We start from the raw sequence: 23287 nt of genomic DNA, 5'->3' as shown, positions 1-23287 counted from the left end.
TGCAAAGTAGTGACAAAGTACGGCAAAGTACTGAAAAGTAGTGGCAAAGTACTGCAAAGTAGTGGCTAAGTACTGAAAAGTAGTGGCAAAGTACTGCAAAGTACTGAAAAGTAGTGGCAAAGTACTGCAAAATAGTGGCAAAGTACTGCAAAGTAGTGGCAAAGTAGTGGCAAAGTACTGCAAAGTAGTGGCAAAGTACTGCAAAGTAGTGGCAAAGTAGTAGCAAAATACTGCAAAGTAGTGGCAAAGTACTGAAAAGTAGTGGCAAAGTACTGAAAAGTAGTGGCAAAGTACAGCAAAGTAGTGGCAAAGTACTGCAAAGTAGTAGCAAAGTACTGAAAAGTAGTGGCAAAGTACTGCAAAGTAGTGGAAAAGTACTGCAAAATAGTGGCAAAGTATGGAAAAGTCGTGGCAAAGTACGGAAAAGTAGTGGCAAAGTACTGAAAAGTAGTGGCAAAGTACTGCGAAGTATAGGCAAAAGTACTGAAAAGTAGAGGCAAATTACTGAAAAGTAGTGGCAAAGTACTGAAAAGTTTGGCAAAGTGGGGCAAAGGACTGCAAAGTCGTGGCAAAGTACTGCAAAGTCGTGGCAAAGTACTGCAAACGTGGCAAAGTACTGCAAAGTAGTGGCAAAGTACGGTAAAGTACTGAAAAGTAGTGGCAAAGTACTGAAAAGTAGTGGCAAAGTACTGCAAAGTAGTGGCAAAGTAGTGGCAAAGTACTGCAAAGTAGTGGCAAAGTACGGCAAAGTACTGAAAAGTAGTGGCAAAGTACTGCAAAGTAGTGGCTAAGTACTGAAAAGTAGTGGCAAAGTACTGAAAAGTAGTGGCAAAGTACTGCAAAATAGTGGCAAAGTACTGAAAAGTAGTGGCAAAGTACTGCAAAATAGTGGCAAAGTACTGCAAAGTAGTGGCAAAGTAGTGGCAAAGTACTGCAAAGTAGTGGCAAAGAACTGAAAAGTAGTGGCAAAGTACTGCAAAGTAGTGGCAAAGTACTGAAACGTAGTGGCAAAGTACTGCAAAGTACTGTAAAGTAGTGGCAAAGTACTGCAAAGTAGTGGCAAAGTACTGAAACGTAGTGGCAAAGTACTTTAAAGTAGTGGCAAAATACGGTAAAGTACTGCAAGTAGTGGCAAAGTAGTGGCAAAGTACTGAAAAGTAGAGGCAAAGTACTGAAAAGTAGTGGCAAAGTACGGCAAAGTAGTGGCAAAGTACTGAAAAGTAGTGGCAAAGTACTGCAAAGTCACGGGGTGGCTGGAAGAGGGTGGGTGCATTTACATTTTCTTGAATGAGCCAACAAGTGTATAGCTTGCAAATTTTTAAGAAAACCTTTCGACCACTCTATGTATTCAAATAGTCGACCCCTAAAACATTTTTAGAAGAGCTCCGAATCTAATCTGACCCTGACTGATACTCTGTCCGTTACTCTGCCCACTTCTAGGAATCGCACTGAATGAGCGTGTGCGCCCTCTCGTGACGTATCCAAGAAACAATGACGCGTCAAACTTTCGAACGATTCGAATGCTGTTTTGTCTAAATATAATCGAAGTTCTAGTCACATTTCAATCCACGCTGCAGAGCAAAGGTTAAGCATCTACTTCACAGTTCCCCAGTAAATTTAGATATACTATTCTGCAAAAGGCGACGGTTACGAAATGGCTGGTAAGTCTTTTTCCATTTAACTGTACACGAGGAGCCACAGGTTTAATACCATGTACGTGAACGAATATATTAATTATTCGTACGACATCACAGCATATTGATACCTACGTTATATTTGACAAATTGTTTAAGTTTGCAATTCGTATTTACTAGTATATAGTAACGATAAAACAAGCGCGTTGTACCGAACCAACAAGAACTATAACTATGTAATTAAAATAAGAATATACATAACGATATGTTATTCGTGACATTTCGCGAATGTTGTGTGTGAAGACTATGATAACTATATAAGTGTAAGACTATAATGACATATGATAATTATGTTATAATTTTACAGAAAACTTCTCTTTGTGTTATGCTCCGTCAACTGATTCTATGGATCTCAGGGTAACACTGTAAGGGACGACGTCAAAAGATCGATGTAGGATAAAAAACTTAATTCCTTTAGTTTTTTCCAAACCCCCCTACCCCCCACTGAAACTTAATTGATAAATATTGGTCATGGCGTCAGACTAAATTCACCATTCAATACAAATTGATAATCGAACAGTAGTATTGCATAGCAGTTGGTTGTTGGGTGGGTGTAAAAAGATTTTACAAATGCACCTCATTTGAAGTTGACGCACAGATTTACACTCGAACCAAACCATTTTTCTGTTTTTTTCCCTTTTCGGTTATTTCTGTCCATGATTGGTTAGAAAAAAAAAAGAACTACAAATACTCCAAGATTTTTTTGACTTCATTAAAAAATAAAATCGTTTTTGTAGGATGGAAACTTTTTGAGGTCAAAACCCCCCACCCCCAAACTAAAGGAAATAAGTTTTTTATCCGACATCGATCTTTTGACGTCGTCCCTAAGTATATATTATACTTGTTTAAGTCATTTCTCAATTCGGTGATGTGTCTAGTGTCAAGTTCAACATTCCCGGTTTCCGTTGTCTCAATTCACAAAACGCATTAGTTAGCAAAAACATACATGTCATATATTACTGAATCTCGCTATTTTCGTTGATAAATGAACTCTGCTAAATTAAATGCACGTGACAATAGAAATAACAATACAACTCATTGTTTCCCCGCTAAGTTCTTGAACTTGAAACAAAGGGAAATTGCTCAAAATAGTGAAATTAATATCAGTGAAAATATCTGATTTTACAGTATATGAACCAGTTACCGTTTTAATAAATTAGTGTATCCAAATCAATCTTCTAAACCTTTTATTACGTTTGAAATATATTATAGAGAATAATTATTATATATTGCCAAATATTAATATGATGTAGTTTTCTGTTTTTAATTCACCATCTTTTCTGCTTTCTTATTTCCAGAGAGCAGGCAACAAATATTGAATTATTCTGGAGTGATGTTATCATACGAAAAATCACTAGTGCTCAACTAGCGTATCTTGCGGAAATGCAAACACAAAATCCGCCGATGATTTGCGCAAATCAAGACGGTGAAGACTTATGTGTTGATGATGACGAATTGTTGATTCCCGGTGTTAACTCAGACAGTCATAGTGGTCAAACTGCCGTATTCACAGAGAAGGAGGCGAGCATCAGCCTGACCATTGTTGATATGTCTATTGCTATAGCTAAGCAGCAATTTGCCCGAGAAGAATTCGCAAAAAGATCAGATATTGAGGTGAATGTTGATCCTTTCGTCAAGCATTACTTAGAGGAAATCGTCGCTAGTGCCGTACTGGTTTATTTTGGCGTAGGCATTGAGAACAGAAACGGTGCAACAAAGGCTATGGATCCCTTGCTATCAGAAACAATGGATGTGGATTCAAATCAAATTGACAGTCATTCTAAGTGTTCAATAAGAATAATCGACGATATTTGTGCATCTGGTGACAATAATGTTATAAACACCGAGAACTGTCCATCTTCTTTTACACAAAGAGGCGACTTTAACCGCGATACAGATGCAGTGCCGATTATAAATCACCAGAACAGAGAAATAAAAGTATCAAAGTCCAGGACCAGCTCTTTTTTGAAATTATTCAGAAAGAAATGTAAAAGTTCTAATGGCGTGAATCGCGCTGGATCCTTCGAAAGCAACGGCGTGTTTGGCACTATCGGTCACTCTGAGTCCAAGACGATTGGCCCTGGACGTCAAGAACGTACTGGGCTTAGCGATCAGGAACGAAATAACAAATTGTCAAATGAGAAAGTCAACTGGTTCAAAAAACTGAAACGGCGGCTTTCTTTAAAAAAACGACGATCTCAGATGCGATAATATCAGTTACTATTTAATTGATTAACAAATTTAAATTTATTGTTTATTGTCTTTTAGGCCACAGGCCCATATGACTATACATAACAAAAAAATAAAAGAATACACAAGCACTGGAGAATGTACAGAAATTGTAAAATACATATATATATAACAAAATTATTATACCGATAGTACCGAAAACTCCCTTCTAAGGTTGAATGCTTTATGTAGAAATTTACCAAGATTACGTAGTACCTTTGCTGATTTTGAGCGCATTAGACTGTAATATTTTTCTGGATTGGGAAGATGCCAAAAATACTCAGGAATTAACTGTTTTCGCATAGAGTGAAATAATGGGCAAATAAGAACAAAATGGTATTCGTCCTCTACATTAGATAAACAAAACTCGCATATTCTTTCATCAATTTCCAACCCTGTATAGCGCCCCTCTTCAATGCGCAATCTATGACTAGGACAGCGAATACGTGCTAGAGCATGTCTGTGTTTAGCCTCTGTGACTACAAAAAGATATCTTTCTGGTTCAAGCATTGTTTTAAGATTACAATATGACCTTAGTTTGGCAGTGCAACATATTTCACTGTACCAATCCTGCCTATGAATATCAATTACCCGCTGCTTGAACTGTACCAAGAACAGGTTTACATCCCCCACGCCCTTACCCCAGACCATTCGTCCCGGTGTTATCGCTATCGCCACACGAGACTCCAGCTTGTCTCCTATACAATTTGACTGCGCACATCCAGAAAGTAGATGTAGCTGTGATTGGTGGAATACTAATGAGTTGAGTGTCAATCAAACGCCCACGCTATCTTTAGTAAACAAAGTCACGTGACACGCGCCATTTTAGTTTTGATTAGTTCATCGGATTGGAGTGTCGGTGCTCGCCATCCATAAATCAAATCAAAATGATTTCTAAGGAAATTGTCGCTAAGTACATTTGAAGTGCGGTCATCATTGCAAATTGAATGTGAGAAAGTTATGGAACGTCGTTTTGAACTTGAACGTGGTCGGGCAGGCGATTTCAAGGCAGCACGCTTAACCTTTCGTTCACAGGTTGGGAGATATTAGAATGACTGACAATTTCACGCCACTGTTTTACATTATTGGCGGATTTTTCTGCGCTATCAATCTTTCTCTTACAAACTAGACATAGATGAGACGACAGAGTCGCTCCTTTCACAACGTCGCACTGGATCAAATTGGAAAGACGATTTCCATAAGTTATCCCTCCTGCTTTTCCTGGCTTGAATAAATTCACACACGACTTTAACTGTCCACAAACTCGAAGACTACACGAACACAGTCTACAATAGTCGTCCGCAACAATATGTATGTATTTCTTCGGTGTACTGATGCACGAATGCACCGTGACACGGTGTTTCTCGGGTGTCGCCATCGCTGAGAATGCCGCCGGCGCAATTTTTCACCCTACTCCGATTCTGTTTTGCAACATTTTATCAATATTCCCTTTGACAAAATCGCCGACAAAAGCACCGCTTTGCTGATCTTTTGTTCTATAATTCTTAATGCAAACACCGACCCTAGTAGTAATTAGAGGGGAAGACGTGTAGTGGCGTGAAGCTAGGCGATTAGGTGCCGTACGCGAGCGCCGGTTCGAGTCACGCACGCAGTACGTATTTACTATAATTAGACATAGTCTTTACCTTGCCGTTTATTCGGTGTTATTTGCTTACTTTACTTCCTATGTCGACAGCAACTATGAGTTTAAAAATTATTTCTCAGTACTTATTCACTGTTAAAATGCTGTACCATTACTTTCACCATCCTACTACAGCCAGATCTGAAGGCCTTTGCCGCATTCTGGCCATGCTGTGTGGCGCGTATCGCGTGGACGGGTTTCACGTTCTCTGCACGTAATAAGCTCGGTTATTAAGCATCCTTTTTTGGGGATGCCCGGTGGCCGAGGGGAAGACGTGTAGTGGCGTGAAGCTAGGCGATTAGGTGCCGTACGCGAGCGCCGGTTCGAGTCACGCACGCAGTACGTATTTACTATAATTAGACATAGTCTTTACCTTGCCGTTTATTCGGTGTTATTTGCTTAGTAATTAGTAACGTCGCCTAGTACATATGAACGGTCGTCATTGCAAATCGAACATCCTTTTGAAATTTGGACGTCGGGCAGGCGATTTCAAGGCACCGCACTTAAATATTAGCAACATATTGTTCTGAGCGGTTGTTTATTCTCTTTCAAACGAGACATAAATGTGACGACATAGTCGATCCCTTATCCACCGCTAAGAATGCCGCAATGTTTCGTTCGTTTTGCAACATGCCACAAATCGTCGAAAAAAAACACCACTTCGACGGAAGCTTGCGTAATAAGGGGGTTAAAACAAGAAAACAAATGCCATGTTTAATACATATCGACCTGTTTTACTTGCGAAAGATAACGGAACATGAACTCGTTTCGTGCGACTTCGGAACCCGAAGGAACACACCAACAACGTTGAATTTACCCGCTATCTTCCAAATATGGTATATTAATTTATTCAGTTGTTTATTTAGAGTGACGTCCGCGGTCGAATACGATTGGCTATCGATGTCAGTGCAAAGGTCATATGAATATTAAAATTAAGTGGGCGGAAGGAAAATTGTATAGGAGACAAGCTGGAGTCTCGTGTGGCGATAGCGATAACACCGGGACGAATGGTCTGGGGTACCACGCCCTGGGATATCCAAACCATACCAGAGCCGTACATATGAAGTATAATTGATTAACATTTATATATGAAAATGTGTTAATTTCTATGTTATTGGGTGACACATAAATCACAAATAAATACTTTGAACTGTTGCAATTACAGAATGAGGCTATGTGGTTTCTATATCTTGTTTTAAATTCGTTTCCAAGCCCGCTTTCGCTGGTTTCGTTGTCTATTCGCGTAACTTTCGCTTGATATACAACGTCAGACTATAAAGACTTCCCGTCAAGTTGACATAGTTCATTTACTTTACTAATGTCGAATATGATATGGCGTTGGAACACCATTAATTTAAATAAATTCGCCGTCAGTTAACCATTTTTACTCTAATCTGAAAAACAAAATGCTATACATCAATGTTTTAAAACGTCCAATCTATGCACCAACAGAATTCATCCACACACGACAGAGTTCTTAATATTAAAATGGTTACCATTCGACTAACTTGAATCCTATAGTTAAACAAATACATATGCAAGTACATATACGCTTGAAAACGATTGGTCAAGACATGTCAGAGATACAGCTCCAGAACACATTTTAAAGACAAAATGACTGCCATTTTGATTTAGATCTGAAACTATGTCCAACGTTTGTATCAAGTTTTAACAAAATCTGTACAAGACCGAGCTATGGTTCCGGATGACTGAAAAACTTTAATTTTTTAACATTAAAACAGCCACCATTTGGGCATCTCAAATCAGATCATAGAATGAATGGATGTACATAAGTATCTAGAGTTGTATAAGGTGATACGGTGTGTGTGTGTGAAGTTTGAATGTGAACAGCCGAGGCACATCCGACATACAGGTCCGGACAGACGGACTGACAGATGCATGTACCAAGTTCAATCTAGTCCTTGTTTTCAGGCTACATCAGAGTGAGTGGTCGCCAGAATTTAAAAATAAAATCTTTAAAATCCACCCAACCCAATTTCTATGCATGTCTTTTAGTCCATTTAATTAATCATTATTGAATGAATGAAAGAACAAATGAACACATAACTGAATACAAGGCATGGTGTCATTGTAGGTGCAGTATAGACCACTAGAAGGTATTCACTCAATGGTGTATTTTTTGAATAGCATTAGGTAATCATTTTCAATTTCATACACAATTGAATTTGTCATGATTGACAAATAAACCTTAGAATATTGTACACAATACTGCAACCCAAATGATTTGGTTTGTTCTGTAAAAGTACCAGTTCAAATTTCTGATATACAGTGGTCTGAATAATGTATTCATGTGTCAGTTAGATGTACTATTGTGGTTGAATCTTCTACTGAGAGTATCGCATACAACTTATTTACCACTTCCATGTCACTGAGAATGTTCTAGAACCGTACTGTGTCTGGGTGGAATATTCTAGATTTTTTTTAGAAACTGGTTGAATAGGTAATAGAACACTGTAGGAGGCAATAGAAGGTAATGGAACATTCTAGAAATTTATAGTAAATTCCAGACTCATTATGTATGCTGATGTAATGGTCTATTTATAGACAGTGTGGGTATATATAGGGGAGTTGTTCAGCACTGAGATCAGATCGGAGATCTCGTTGAATTGTATTGGAGTTTAAGTATCTAGTTATTAGAGTAGTGGAGTTTTACCACGTTATTGTACTTGATGTTTGCAGAGTATAATAATACCAGTACCAGTTGAAACCTCATCTGTTGGCTCCGTGTTCGTATTTTATCATCGCCGCCAGGGAAGTCTTTCTGTTACTGTTGCCATTTTGGTATTTGAACCATCACACCTGTACTATACCAATTACGGTAATATTACGTTGCGTGTGACAGAGAGAAACACCCACAGACATGACTACTAAAATCTTTTTATTCTCCCTTCTACAGTTTAAAACAAATAGTTAAATTAATAAAAATCAAATACAAATGATGCAAATCTGTTTGTTTTTTTACAATTTTACACATGATCATGAAAAAAAATATCTACTTTTAATCAGATCAGACAGCATGGCATCCACAGACCCTTATGTCCAGTGAAAACATAAATACCATCAGATAGTGCAAGTACCTGGAAATAAAGTAACTGCGATTCCCCTCACCTAGAGAACTTCAATCAGGGACTTTACCTTTGCTACAAAATTAAAAGATTCTTATTAAAAATACTGGTTTTCTTTCAGAATAATTCCAACATTATTTAATTGATACTGCAGCTATCCATAATGACAAATTATATAAAAACCCAAGACAGGGCAACACAGAATATTCATGCGTTACTAATTTCTCAATTTTTGCTTGTTCAAAAAAATGAAAACGTAAGAATATTTAATGGCATCATAAAAGTTCATCGATATTTCAAAACATATAAATTAGGTCATCTTCCTTAACACTCATAAAAGCAAAAAGGGATTTTTCAGAATGGGACAGTAACTTATGATTATTCACCTGTTCTCACAGGGATTTTACCTAGAAAACATATCCTCTTATCTATGATGTTTAACATATTCATATATTTGAGAATTTGACAGCACTCACTAATGAATTGACAGTAGAGATGTAAACGCATCGTCTTACCCCCCCCCCCCCCACCATATTTGAAAGGTGTTTAGATAGGCGAGGAATTTGACAATGTTGGGGGAAAAAAACAGGAAGAAAAGAAAATAAATTCTAAATTCACTAACACAAGGAAAATATTGATGCAAGGAGAGTTACCTTATCTGCCCTATTAACAGTGTAGTAAGCAAATAACACCGAATAAACGGCAAGGTAAAGACTATGTCTAATTATAGTAAATAGGTACTGCGTGCGTGACTCGAACCGGCGCTCGCGTACGGCACCTAATCGCCTAGCTTCACGCCACTACACGTCTTCCCCTCGTATTTACTATAATTAGACATAGTCTTTACCTTGCCATTTATTCGGTGTTATTTGCTTACTTTACTTCCTATGTCGACAGCAACTATGAGTTTAAAACTATTAACAGTGTGTATGTTAATGTAAATTACAGAGTTGCTTCTGAGGTCAAAATACCAATAGGTAATGTATAAATGATACAATGAATGTGATTTTTATTTTACATGTACTTCTACTGAAGAAGCTAATAAAGCAAATATTGTACTTATTTGAAAGATGAACAGACGCAAGTATTATTTATAGCCCCCCCCCTCCATCAATGAAATAAGCTCATTGCTGTATCAAGCATATGCACATGTCCCATAACATTATGTTAATATCAGAGAACATCATTACACAAACTATGTCATGCAAGAATATAAGTGTTGATGCTTGTACAAAAAAAAAAGTTTTGTTAATTACAAATGTTCCACTTTTCATACAGGTGGGGCTGTTGTAAATTTAATCAATTACGCCACATCATAATTTATCAACAGCTGCACAAGTCGATTCGTTTGTGAATTTTTGTTAATCAGTTACATTAAAATCAGTTCAATTCATTAACAATATATGAGCCAAATAAATATGTACAAATATACAAAATGTATGATAGAAATTCAGCAGACACTTAATTAGATGATTTATATTTAAATTGATTCATTAAAATAAATGTTATGTGTAGTTTCATGACAGAGTGAAATGAAATGACACTTTGAATACCGTAAAATCTGTTTTAGAAGCCGCATCCCTAATAGAAGTCGCACCTATTCTTTTTAAACATTTGAGAACCAAAAATTCATTGTTTCTCATAAGTGTAGATGCTCTAATAGAAGCCGCATCCTATCTGTTGCATTGTACTATTTTAATAGAAGCCGCGGCTTCTAATACAGATTTTACAGTACAAGTACATATCTGATATTGTATTGTCACGATTTATCATGCAAGTGAATTCCACCATTTTGCCTTGCACATTTTAATGTGTCGTCAGTATAGTGTTTTCGCTAGAAAAGTTACGTTTATTAAAAAGATAGGATCATGATTATGTGCACATAGCAGCATTTTTAATCAGATACATATATTTGGCGGCCATTGAATAAACAATGTTCCAGTTGATCATATATTTCTGACCTTTTCATGAGTCATATTAAATGTCATACTAACACAAGAACCCAAAGTTTAATAAATACAATCTTATATAAACTGCCTGAAAGTTCAATGCATATTATGAGCATTTACAATGTACAAGTTAACCATGTCATTAAAATAGGACTCAAAAAAACAATTCAACCTTTGAATGATCTCCAAATGATGGTGTTTGAGCCCAGTTTTGTTTTCACATCTGTTTTCATGGGTGTTATGTAATTGTAACACTACTGCTGATGGCCCAAGGAAATTTAAACTCTTCCATTTTAAAGGAAATATCAAGCCAAACAACATAATGACCCCCTCAAGAAAAAGCTCCACAAATGTAGGAGAATGCCATTTCTCAATTTCTGACAACAGATTCTATGATGTCATAATTTACCCATAATCCTTTGCTGAAGAATCAAGATGGCACCCTACATAAATTGATGAAAAAATGAATATCTAGAAAATGAAAAGTGATATAAAAAAACTATAAATTTCATGTTCTTACATTTGCCGGGCTCTTTTAATCTGCGAGTATTATGTTGTTAGCCTTGACTTTCCCTTTAAGTATAACATAACAGGTTCCCATCTGTTTTTCTGTTATACCTGGGTTACGCCGGCATAAAAGAACACAAAAAACAGATGTGAACACACAAAGAGTTGCTGCTACAAACCTTATCGCGAAGTGATTTCACTTGCAATAACACAATGAGGTTCCAAAAGACAGAATGAACATACACTCCATGATGCAACCCCCAGGGTTTTAGGCCTCTCCCACATGAAACTGTGAGGACGCCAGACTTATTATCTATTGCAGATAATGTCAACGTTGTATGTACAATCTGAATCTCCATTGTTGGATATTAACATTACAAGTTCAGGAACACAAAACATATAGTGTAATGAGAGTTCTGTTGAAAATGTCACTGTTGTGTTCTTACAAGAGTTTATGAAAATACTGTTTCTTTGCCTGGAGTTACTCAGTATGCATATTCTAATGATTTATTATGTGAAGCCAATCAAGGCCATGTTATCTTCCTAATGTTTGCCTTCTTTGAGGGTGACGGGGATTCCGATGAAGATGTATCTGTTGAGATCTGTAATTAATCAATAAAACAAAGTCATTTATCATAACTGTCAGGTTCTTATATCATATTTAATATACTGTGAAATGCTTTATTTTAGCTGGAATTAATTTTCGCTGAAAAGAGTTTTGGGGTGTTTTGTATTGAATTTATTTTCACTGATTTTTGATGAGTTGAATGTAAAATATAGGAAAAAAGGTACTGTATATTTGGTCGATTTAATTTTCACTGAATCATTCCTTCAGCGAAATTAATTCCAAGCGAAAAAAATAAAGTATTTTACAGTACTAGAAATGCATCTCCAATAAAAACAAGAATGACAACTGAAAAGCTTACTTAAGTATTACACCTTAAAGTGCCTGTGCAATGCCCACCCACACGCTTCCCATTTTAGATCTGTGCCCCACTAAAGTGGGCAATTACTGATTTTTTTGCTGAAAATGATTACTCATATCCAAGTAAATTTGAGATATTTCCCGTGCTGTAGCCACGCCCACCTATCCTGAAACGGTCGACTGTTTCCGGATTTCCGACTCTCGCCGAAAGTGCGCCACCAAATACAAAAATATGAGAGGAAGAGCCATACCCCTGGGCCGTACTTTTATATCACTGTGTCATTAAACGTACAACTGTACTTTTATACGATATACATTTTTTAATTGGAGTTTCTTTATTTTATTTTTGAGAGAGCGAATTTTTAGAAGTTGTTTTCACAACAAACTTTTATGATGGTTAAACGTTGTGTTGTGGGCGGTTGCAGTAATGCGTATAGACATAGTGTAAGTATTTCCATGTTTCCAATCGATCCGAAGGTGCGAAATCGGTGGACGAAAGCCGTGAAAATAACGAGAAAAGGTTGGGGTGGACTTCCTCGTAACAGCGTCATATGCAGTGTCCACTTCACCTCATATTTTTTTTTTTTTTAAAAACTGTCCTTGTCCATGACAAAACAACTAGGTTTTAACAAGAAACGCCGACAATACAAAACGTTTTTGAAAAAATAGATTCCGGACCAGCCCATGATCACTGAGACGGATTTCAGAAGGAAGAGAGACGTCGAGTATGTGTTTCAAATGATTTGATTTTTTTGCAATCCTGATTATCGCTTTATAGAGACCACCCGTGTTATGTAAAAAGGTAGCAGTAATTTTAATAATGACACGAAAACGAAGCGTCGGACAAACAGGAAATTACGCAGCCCTCAGGCTGTTTTAATTTTCGCAGGCTGTGTCTGAATTGTGCGGTTATTGGTGTTGAATGTCGAATTCACACCTTTGTTGCCTTTACTTGCAGCTTGATCGGCGTAATAATTTACGGAATAAGAATCCGGGCTTGAGCTGTCAAAGTATTTTTTTAATATGATGTCACAATCATGAAAATCATGCTAAATCCACTCTGAATTTGTCTGTATGCGAGTCGTTCTCAATAATTTTTTGTTATCCAATTAAACGCCGCCATTCACGCACTTGTCCCCCTCATGACCCAACGCGTTCACCCATTACAACGCGGCAGTCATTTATTCAGTGACTGTGTTTTGTCCTTTTTTAACAATTATTTCTCTATTTTATAAATCAATAGTGTCTAGTAACCTGCTAAATAACAAGACGATTCAGCCGTCAAATTTGATTTTGTCCAATGCCGGAGTCCAGCGACAGTGTACAAACGTGCTCCGGTGACGGTGACGACCACGGTGACTAGCGACACCAGACCGTACATATTTCGCATCTGACTCAACCCCATGCAACAAACATGATACTATGTGTTCATTATGGTCCATTCTTCCTCGACGAACAAGTACACAAGTGGCAATTTAGTCAAAGAGGAGAAAACAGCACAAGAAATTTGCCTTATTTACACGTATCGGCAATGCAAGCTGCCCAGCGACTTCCTCTTCTGACGTCACAAGGGGAATTTCTGTATGTAAATGAGAAGCTAATGAGGAGCCTCGTTTTAAAATACACAAAAATAAAGTTTCCGTAGACTGAGTTAAAAACACATTTTTTTCACTTAAAAAAATTATTTATGCTTAGAAACATAAAAATTAATAATATTTATGTATCAATGGATAATTTTAGGCGTGAAAATAGCAGCCATTTCACAGGCACTTTAAGTATTACTTAATACTAATTTCGCAACTACATGTATAATAAAATACTTTTCAAGATATCAGCTGTATCACAGTATGACTTTAGAGCATAGTTAGTTGCACCATGAGAAAGTTCTGTGTATCAATGAAATGTCACAAGCCATGCATTGCACAGTCCCTGTTATCAAATTTATAATATATAGTATTGTTTATAGTAATATAGCTGGAATATAACCATGTCAGGAATATGATTTTTTTAACATTAAAATGATTGACATTTGTATCTGATCGTCAAACAAGTACATGTACTTGTCCATACTGCGAGATATTGCTCTGGAACAGCATTCAAAATCAGCCATTTTGAATACATGTATATATATAATATGATGTATAACTAATATATAAAATTTGAATATAATCAGTCAAAGCATTTAAGAGATATGGCTCTAGAAGCCCAATCATTAAAACAAAATGACCAACAGTCAGCCATTTTGAATCCAATTTGAAAAAAAAAATGACGTGCATTAGGAACCCGTAATGTCTAATGTATGTACCAAGTTTGAACGAAATCCATACATAAATGCCAGAAATGCTTGATATTTGATGATTTTTTAGCACAAAAATGGCCACCATTTGGCCATTTTAAATAGAATCATCAAACCAATAAATCTGTCTATCTATGACATGATGTATAATGAATATTTAAAATTTAACATAATCAGTGAAAGTAAGTCAGAAATATGGTACGAGAACCACATTCATTAAAACAAAATGGCTGCCAACGAAATCCATACATAAATGCCAGAAATGCTTGATATTTGATGATTTTTTAGCACAAAAATGGCCACCATTTGGCCATTTTAAATAGAATCATCAAACCAATAAATCTGTCTATCTATGACATGATGTATAATGAATATTTAAAATTTAACATAATCAGTGAAAGTAAGTCAGAAATATGGTACGAGAACCACATTCATTAAAACAAAATGGCTGCCAACGAAATCCATACATAAATGCCAGAAATGCTTGATATTTGATGATTTTTTAGCACAAAAATGGCCACCATTTGGCCATTTTAAATAGAATCATCAAACCAATAAATCTGTCTATCTATGACATGATGTATAATGAATATTTAAAATTTAACATAATCAGTGAAAGTAAGTCAGAAATATGGTACGAGAACCACATTCATTAAAACAAAATGGCTGCCAGTCGGCCATTTTGAATCTTATCTGAAAAACAAAATTATTTGCATCAAGGTCCCATAATGTCTAATGAATATACCAAGTTTGAACAAAATCCATTTGTAAACAGCCGAGAAATGCTTGATTTTTAGGATTTTTTAGCACACAAATGGCAGCCATTCGGCCATCTTGAATCAGATCGTGAAACAAATTGATGTGCATATGTATAGTATCATGTACGATGTATGTATGAAGTTTGATTGTGATTGGTCCAGGCACTTCTAAGATACAGGTCCGGACGGACGCACGGACACACGGAGGTCAAAACATAAGTCCCCGGACATAAGTCCGGACAGACGGACGGACGCACGCACAGACACACGCACGCACGGACACACGCACGCACGAACAGGGACTAAAAATGGCTTAGCGGCATACTAGCTTATACTACAACTGTACTGACGTTCATTATGTATTTTATGACAATCTGTATTAATTAACCTTTTTACCATCAGACTTTCTTACATCAATAGATGTTTATTCCAAACAAGCAAAAAAAGTAAGTCTTAACAACACAAAATATATATGAGCAAAAATACATGTATATACAAATAGAATAGGGGTCGAAAATAGTTGCGATTAGCAACTAATTGAGTCCAGCCACTGTGCTGTAAATCACAGATTACAAGATATTAACTGGGCGTTATGTTCACTTTAACATAAATAGAAAATAAGAATTGTAGTGAGACAGTGGAAGTGCAAGGAATGCAATTTAATAAAATATTATTTTTTATAATTTTTAAGTTGGAAATTATGTATAAGTTTATACCGGGTAGGTAATTTTTGTATTCTTGCCCAAATTTTTCTGCACATTTTGCTTGTATTCTTCTTCTCTGTAAATGAACCATAATTTTCGAGCAAACAGACCAAATTTTTGGTTTTTACTCAATTAAGTTATTTTTGTTCCAATCTTCAGAAGGAAGTGTAGCCTATAAACTGGACTATTTTGTGATAAAAAGAGGGAAACTGGAGGTAAAAAGGTTAACATTATGTCACTAGAAAACTATACCTGATTACTTCCTGTCGATGGTGATGTTATTTTCAAAACTTTTTTCTTTTTTGTAACAGTTTCTTCACAAGTGGAGCTTTTTTCGGTTGAAGGTGGTCGTTTCAACGACACTTTCTTACATTCAGGACTTTTATCGGAACTGCTTTTACACTTACTGCTCCCCGTGCTTGAGTCTGATTCAGAGTTTGTGTTCGTGGATGAGAATTCACTGCTGTCTGATTTTGTTGTTTTTGAACTTATTTTTGTTTTGTTTAATTTCACAACTTCAGGGGTAATGCTACTTGATGGATTAGAGACTATTTTTGATGGATTCAGTTTAACAACAGTTTTGTTCTTATTAATGACCACAGGTGGCGGCTTTAGTCTCATTTCTGAAGGTGATGTTCTGACATCAGCTGATGTAATCAATCCCCCGGAGTGACCAAATGCTTTCCTGCAATAAAGAAATATAATAATATGAAGACATTTAAATACTTTTGTACAATAATCATTACATGGTTTAAAATAGTTGGTGTAATTTCAGATTTTGTACGCCCAAATAAAAAGTTTTTTTGTTTCTTTTTGAAAAAGACAATGTTGTCGTTGATTTAAATGAAGTGAAAGATCATTTCGTAACTCTTTTACTGAATGGTAGATACCATGGTTAATATAACTTTAAAATATTACTATAACCTTGGGTACTACCGTTAAAATCCTATTATAAACCGCGGTGTATATTACAATGTATCAAATAAAAAATTGGGATCAACAGCTTAAGTTTGGGGTGCGGTAGATATAATGTACATATTGCAATCACTAAATGGGCGTGGTCATTTGTTTCCCACATCACTTGCACAAAACAAACAATACACCGCACAATCTTTTGAATATAAGCGTAACAATTTAGATGTCAGGGAAGAGTGATAAGCCTCACGTCACAAAAAAACTGTTCACATGAAAAAAAATAATACTCAGTTTAATGTAATATGCATTTATTTTTTTAATTTTCTTCGTAACGGAAAGTATATTCTGACAGGAGTTTCAAATAAAAACAAACATTAATGCATTGCTTAGTAGAAAATGATCATGGTATGGCACTAAAAAAGTACATTGTACGGTACCGTGGGTACGGTAACGCAATCCGGCCATGCTTCGGCTCACAAGTGAATAACTTACTTGTTTTCGAACTGTTGAAATTGTTGATTATTACTGAGTAGTGATTATAATAACGCACGAAAAATAAATTCGTTGAATTGTTATCAAATGCAAGTAAAATTCAACTTAGTTTCACCGTAAGCGAATTATTTCGGTCACATGTAAACGATCGATGCGACACGACTTCCGCTATGTAGTTTGAATGCACACGAAACATTACTTGACCGGGTAGGTCAAGTCGCTAGTTAACCAATCGAAATGCTGGATGGTGTCCACGTGTTCAAATTACCTTAGTTCATTTAAATATGTTAATGACAAGTCACCGACTTCATAGTGAACGAAACCCGGAAGAGATTTACCGATAATGTAGTGCGATCTTTTGGCTTTGATTTCCATGGGAAAACAACATGACTTTTTTTTAAATAAAGAAATTAGTTGTTTTCGAAAGATAAACTGAGCATTGAAAAAGAATTTAACAGTTTTTCGGTGAGAACAGCTCATTGTCGAAAACTTGCGACACACGGACGTATTCATAAGGAGTATTGACAAAAGTTGTCACAAGACAAAAGCAGTTTCACTGCATGTTTGACATCCTAACACTACTGAACAATAAAGAGGTGTGAATATTTTTAGGCACGTTGTCGAAGCAAATGAATAGGATTAGAAACAATGTACCAGCTGGTTGAAACAAAGTTGGTCACAGTCTTGTTGAATTTGGGGTGCGGTTAGCAATAGGTACTTTTCATGTTTTCAATTTTTGTTGAGAACTCTTTAACACTGAAGCCGAAATCGGGGGTGCAGTTACTATTAGGTATGCAGTTTATAATAGGATTTTAACGGTACCAATTTTTTTATGCAATGATGTGAGAAGTTTATAAAAACTTTATCAGCAATATATATTGATATATATGTGAAAACAAAAGATTTGTGACAGTTGTCATAGCGGGTGTGATTTTGCATGGGTGGTTTTTTAAAGTTACTGAGCTGCTATCACTTTGCGATTCATTACAGTGTCGATTTTGAACTTCTGTGGACATCACACACAGTCAGCTGTACATTTACATTCACCTGACTGAGATGAATTCTTCTAATTGGCTGAAGTATGTAAGGTGTAGGTAGAGCTGTTTTTTTCATGATACAAATGTGGCTGATTCAACAAGATTGCGTTCAGCAGAATGAGTCATCGATTTCGTCTACAGAACTGTTGTGCCATATAAGTGAGCGTTTTGGAATGTCTGGACATTTTACTGCTATACACTACAGAGAATATGCTAGATGGCTGGAAGTTGAACTGAAATGCAGCTTTTTCACTGATTCTGAGAGAAATTGGAACATACCGTCATGGTGTTTTCATTGAATGGAGTTGATCTACACCAAGATTAGTGTTAGAGTTGTGTGTATAATAGATGTTGTTTTTGACCATCACAGAAGAATCATGCACCCTGCACTACCGTCTTGGTTACCTCAATTGGAATTGTCCCTTATCACCATGGTACTAAGGCACTCAATGAGTGACCAGAGGTCAGGGTTTATTATTTGATAGGCAATCTCCAATCTTGTCAGCAGTTGAATCAATTTTGCCACAATTTACAGTACCGTAAAAACCCGCAAATAAGCGCCACCCTCAATTAAGAGCCACTCAGTGAAAATTTGTTACATTTGACCCTCCATTAAGAGCCACCAAGAGTTGAGTGGTTTTGTCAATAAGAACCCTGAAATAAGCGCCAGCCGCCCGGTTGTTTACAATCAGGCAGACACCGAGCTTGTCGTGCCTCACTTCCACCCTGCATTGTTTATTGCCCCACAGAAGGTGTGAGACAAATAAAGATTATCCCCATAATTTGCCTGATGTCCTGTGTAATTGAGAATGGAAGAATGATAGACGAAAGAAATGCACTGAGAGCGTGAATGTGACTGTCAACTTGTCCATTTTATATTTCTGACCACACAATCGACCAATTCACAAACTATTCAGTAGTAACTACTAGTATGTTTTTTGCCGAAACACCGAAGGACACGTTGAGATATTCATTGTCAATGTTGTCTTTATAACCAAGTAAATAACGTCACGATTTTAGAACGCCTTTATCGGAAAATCGGAGGTATCGAAAATGCATTCTCACAGACGGACCGGAACAGGAAGTCAGCAGAAAACAAAAGATTTTTTCCTTAGCGTGGGGGAAATTTGGTTAGCGTGGGGGGAAACAGAGGTGTTAATCCGGAACGTTTGAGGGATTGTGACGTAGCTCCGACTGTGAGAATGTAATGATTACGCAGCCCACTCTTGCTGATCGTGATTTTGGGTTATTTTTTGCATTTCATTTGAGACGTTCGTTTTGGGGTGATTCGAGACCAAATGTTCAGGGAAGTAACAAAATAACTGGCATTAGTTTGGAGAGGACTCTCGTGCCGAAAATAATCAAAATCGAAGTCGAATGGATTAGTTCCACAAAATTGCGCGATCAACTTGTCTTACAGCAAAGTGAAGTCTACGTGACCCGCCTGACCCAAATATTTAAATTAGCTATTTGTGAGAATTGAAAATAATCTGAACTTGTACCAATCAGAAAATGCCTTGTAACAGGCCTGGGCTTTCATGAATGATTTCGTCTCTCCGATTGGTCACAGGAAATTATTTTTAATACATGTAATTGTTACTTTCTCGGTATCGTCTCGTATTTGGTTATATAGGAGTGGGGCTATAGTTTGACCCTGTTTGCGTGGACTGTGAAGTACGTGAATATCATTAACATATCATTATAAGCTGGCTTGATTATGAAACAGGAAATATAAACCAAAGCTGTACTGTCAGACGTCTAGCGCAATTAAAACAATGCCCAAGTACCCAAGCTGTAAAAATCTATAGAAAAACGTGTTTTTATTTATTATTTTTGCCATAAATACAAGTGATTGGGCATCATTTTTTTCATTCGTTCCATGCTTGCTTTGCAAGTATGTCTTCTCCTGTCGCTGCGTGTCAGATAGCTGCAGTTCTGTAGCTCGCTTGGTTTCGCTGTCGGTTATTTTGTTCGTCGTGGTGTTAACGCGAAACCAGGGAGCTACAGTTTCATCCTATGCGAGTTACCATATTTTACCGACCTGAAATCAGGTCGGGCCGTAACAGCCGTTTTTTTTTCATTATTTTCGCCTCAAGTTTCTACTTTTCTACTGTCGATGGGTTCCGAAACTATTTCATCAATTATTTTGAGGGCGATTGTTCGAAATTGGTCGTTTTCACGACGAAAATCGCGGAAAACTACAGCGAAATCCCCGCGTTTGCCGCCATCTTGAATAAGTTATCGTGACGTCACAAGGCGTCAGTTTTCCAATTTCACGCAGTTTTCGTCGTGAAAACGACCAATTTCGAACAATCGCCCTCAAAATAATTGATGAAATAGTTTCGGAACCCATCGACAGTAGAAAAGTAGAAACTTGAGGCGAAAATAATGAAAAAAAACGGCTGTTACGGCCCGACCTGATTTCAGGTCGGTAAAATATGGTAACTCGCATAGGATGAAACTGTAGCTCCCTGGTTTCGCGTTAACACCACGACGAACAAAATAACCGACAGCGAAACCAAGCGAGCTACAGAACTGCAGCTACGTGTCAGATCAATTCTATCCGAAACTATTTTATATCGTCACCAAATCAACCACCACGCCCGCCACAGCCACGCAAGTTATTCCCAGTTTTCAAGAAAAAAGTTTGCCGTACCAAACTTGGTAAACAATTGTACAACGGAAGTACAAGTGATTCGAGTGTTGGGTCAGACACTGAGAGTGCTACCAAATCAGACTTCAGGCATCGCTACGCATTGTCAGTGACACGTGACTTCAGGCATTGCTACACATTGTCGATGAAATGTCGAATCGTCATATTTATTTGACTTTTGTTATTCCCATAACAGTATTTTTACAGAATAAATTAATTGCAATGATACATCATTAATAATTACTTGTCTGTTTTGGTTGTGTGTGTGTTTGCCTATCCCCTTCCCTATTTCACAATGAAAAAGTTTGATAACCCTGGTTTAAGAGCCACTGGCTACAAAGTTGTCAACATGTTACCTCAAATAAGCACCACCCAGAAATGAAAGTGTTACTAAGTGGCTCTTATTTGAGGGTTTTTACGGTAGTTTCCTTTCCAATGCGACTTTATTTCACTTTTTGATAATAGAGGAGTAAAAACTGCAAATAACTGATTTGCAGCAAGTCGGAATAGATCTTCATAATGTACGTTTTGTGAGACATGTTTTACTAGTCCCATTGTTGCCACTAATGGGCAATTATTTGTTTTCGAATTTAGATATGCTGCACCCCTGAAAGACTTGATAACTTCTTCAAGACTTCTGTTCTTACCACTGACTAGCATTGCTAAGGCTGATGACCTTTTGATCAATGCATGTTATTGTTTTAAATTTGTACAAGATATGACTGACACTTGTAAACAAAGCAATAAACATGACAGACTGAATTTCAAACATCACAAAAAGAGAGCAAGCATAATCAAGCGTCACGATACCGTGATACTTCAGATGCCTGGTGGAAACAATGGAGGTTCACAAAATGTGTCGCTTTAATATTTTCCAGTGTTTTTATCACGATTTAGTTCGAGTAATATACCTTACCGCTTTGCTGGTGAAGGGCCAACATTCTTTAAATATTTTTCGACATCATTGACTTTTCTTTTCTTGGGCCTCAACTTAGCCATCATTTTTCCCCATCTATTATCTCTAAATTGCCTCTGTGGTAATGGAAGTACAGTACGGTAGAATATCTCAACCAAATCCTCTTTAGTCATCTCACCAGGATGGTCAATACGAACACTTCTCTGTAAAAATAGTCACCAGTTTTATTAATTGTAACCATGCAGGGCTCCATGTACATGTAGCTGTGGGTCTATAGCTCTTCGTGTCTCTGCGTTTTTGTATTTTTGTTATGCAGCCAGTTTAATTCCTCCTGGGGAATTTTATGTGTTCTCAATAAACTAACTATGTAGTATTTTAGTAATTTCTGGTACATTTGGTATACTTGAAGTTGTTTATTTTTGAAAATTGTGCATGTCTGTGTCGATAAAATCCAAATATCTGAAAACAACTTTCAGGAATCTGAATATAAGAATTCTATCCAGAAAACTAAATGCTAGGTAACCACTACTACACAATGTACATGTATATATACAATCTGTTATTTTACCAAAGCATGGAATATGATATGCATATGATGATAATAATTGCTATATTGAAATTATATCCATTTGCTGTTATGGTATTTATTAAAGAAGAAGATTCAATTATTTTTCACGTCAATGTAGCATTGCGAGAAAATATCGGTTGCAGCAGCATAAATATGCGTCGCTGACGACTGTTTGCATTCAATTCATTTATTACAACAGCATACATTGTACAACCATATACTGTGAAATACTTCATTTTCGCTGGAATTAATTTTTGCTGAAAAGGGTTTTTGGGTGTTTTGTATGGAATTCATCTTCACTGATTTTGATTAGTTGAATGTGAAATATAGGAAAGAAAGGATATTCGCTGGATTTTATTTTCACGGAATCGACCCTTCCGCGAAAATAGCGAACATAAATTCTAAGCGAAAATAAAGTAATCTTCAGTATATCTGCACTTCCTTCCATTGCCATGTCATACATGTAATAGTATGAATCAGTTGTATGTTATTTTAAATTCACCCCCGAGGGTGTGATTTTGGTTGGGCTCCCTGTGTAGTGACTGAAAGTCAACGAAATTATTCACTTCTTTACAGACAAGATATTACAATTTGAAGCGTACACGACTTGAATACATTATTCTGAATGTGATCATCTGTATTTACCTGTCTTAGAAGCTTCACAATGGTTGATTTACTTAGCGTTTCTGGATGCAGGAGATCCACAGCATCAACGTCCATGCTTTCCTTTGCCATCATTTCGACACAGCCGACAAGAATATCATTTGCCAACCGATTCGTATCATTAGTAGATTTGAAAATAAATCAGAGCGTGTATTGAAATTAATTAAAACAAAATAACGAGTACCTGTTTAGAAATATTATTAACACCTTTCTCATCAGGATTCAATGAATTATTAGTCGCATAACACTGTTT

At 36.7% G+C, this 23287-nt stretch overlaps 2 protein-coding genes across 2 annotated transcripts; one reads left to right on the top strand and one right to left on the bottom strand.

Moving 5' to 3' along the window:
* The first annotated feature begins 1450 nt into the window (after positions 1-1450).
* On the top strand, positions 1451-6726 carry LOC146736259 (uncharacterized). The gene is made up of 3 exons (XM_085504973.1): positions 1451-1661; positions 2002-2059; positions 2993-6726. The coding sequence occupies exons 1-3, from the start codon at positions 1655-1657 to the stop codon at positions 3903-3905; spliced, it is 978 nt and encodes a 325-aa protein (XP_085361099.1). The 5' UTR covers positions 1451-1654; the 3' UTR covers positions 3906-6726.
* Positions 6727-8447: 1721 nt separating this feature from the next.
* LOC102802223 (tRNA-splicing ligase complex subunit ASW-like) lies at positions 8448-23165 on the bottom strand. The gene is made up of 4 exons (XM_006815053.3): positions 23017-23165; positions 21804-22006; positions 16043-16475; positions 8448-11709 (listed from the first exon to the last, which is right to left on the bottom strand). Exons 1-4 carry the CDS (start codon positions 23107-23109, stop codon positions 11632-11634), a joined length of 807 nt encoding a protein of 268 aa, XP_006815116.2. The 5' UTR covers positions 23110-23165; the 3' UTR covers positions 8448-11631.
* Between the last annotated feature and the right edge of the window lie 122 nt (positions 23166-23287).

Source organism: Saccoglossus kowalevskii, chromosome 11, assembly GCF_978046115.1.
Source record: "Saccoglossus kowalevskii chromosome 11, keSacKowa6.1, whole genome shotgun sequence".
Lineage (NCBI taxonomy): Eukaryota > Metazoa > Hemichordata > Enteropneusta > Harrimaniidae > Saccoglossus > Saccoglossus kowalevskii.
Note: the sequence above shows the minus strand (reverse complement) of the source record. Positions and strands in the feature narration are given on the sequence as shown.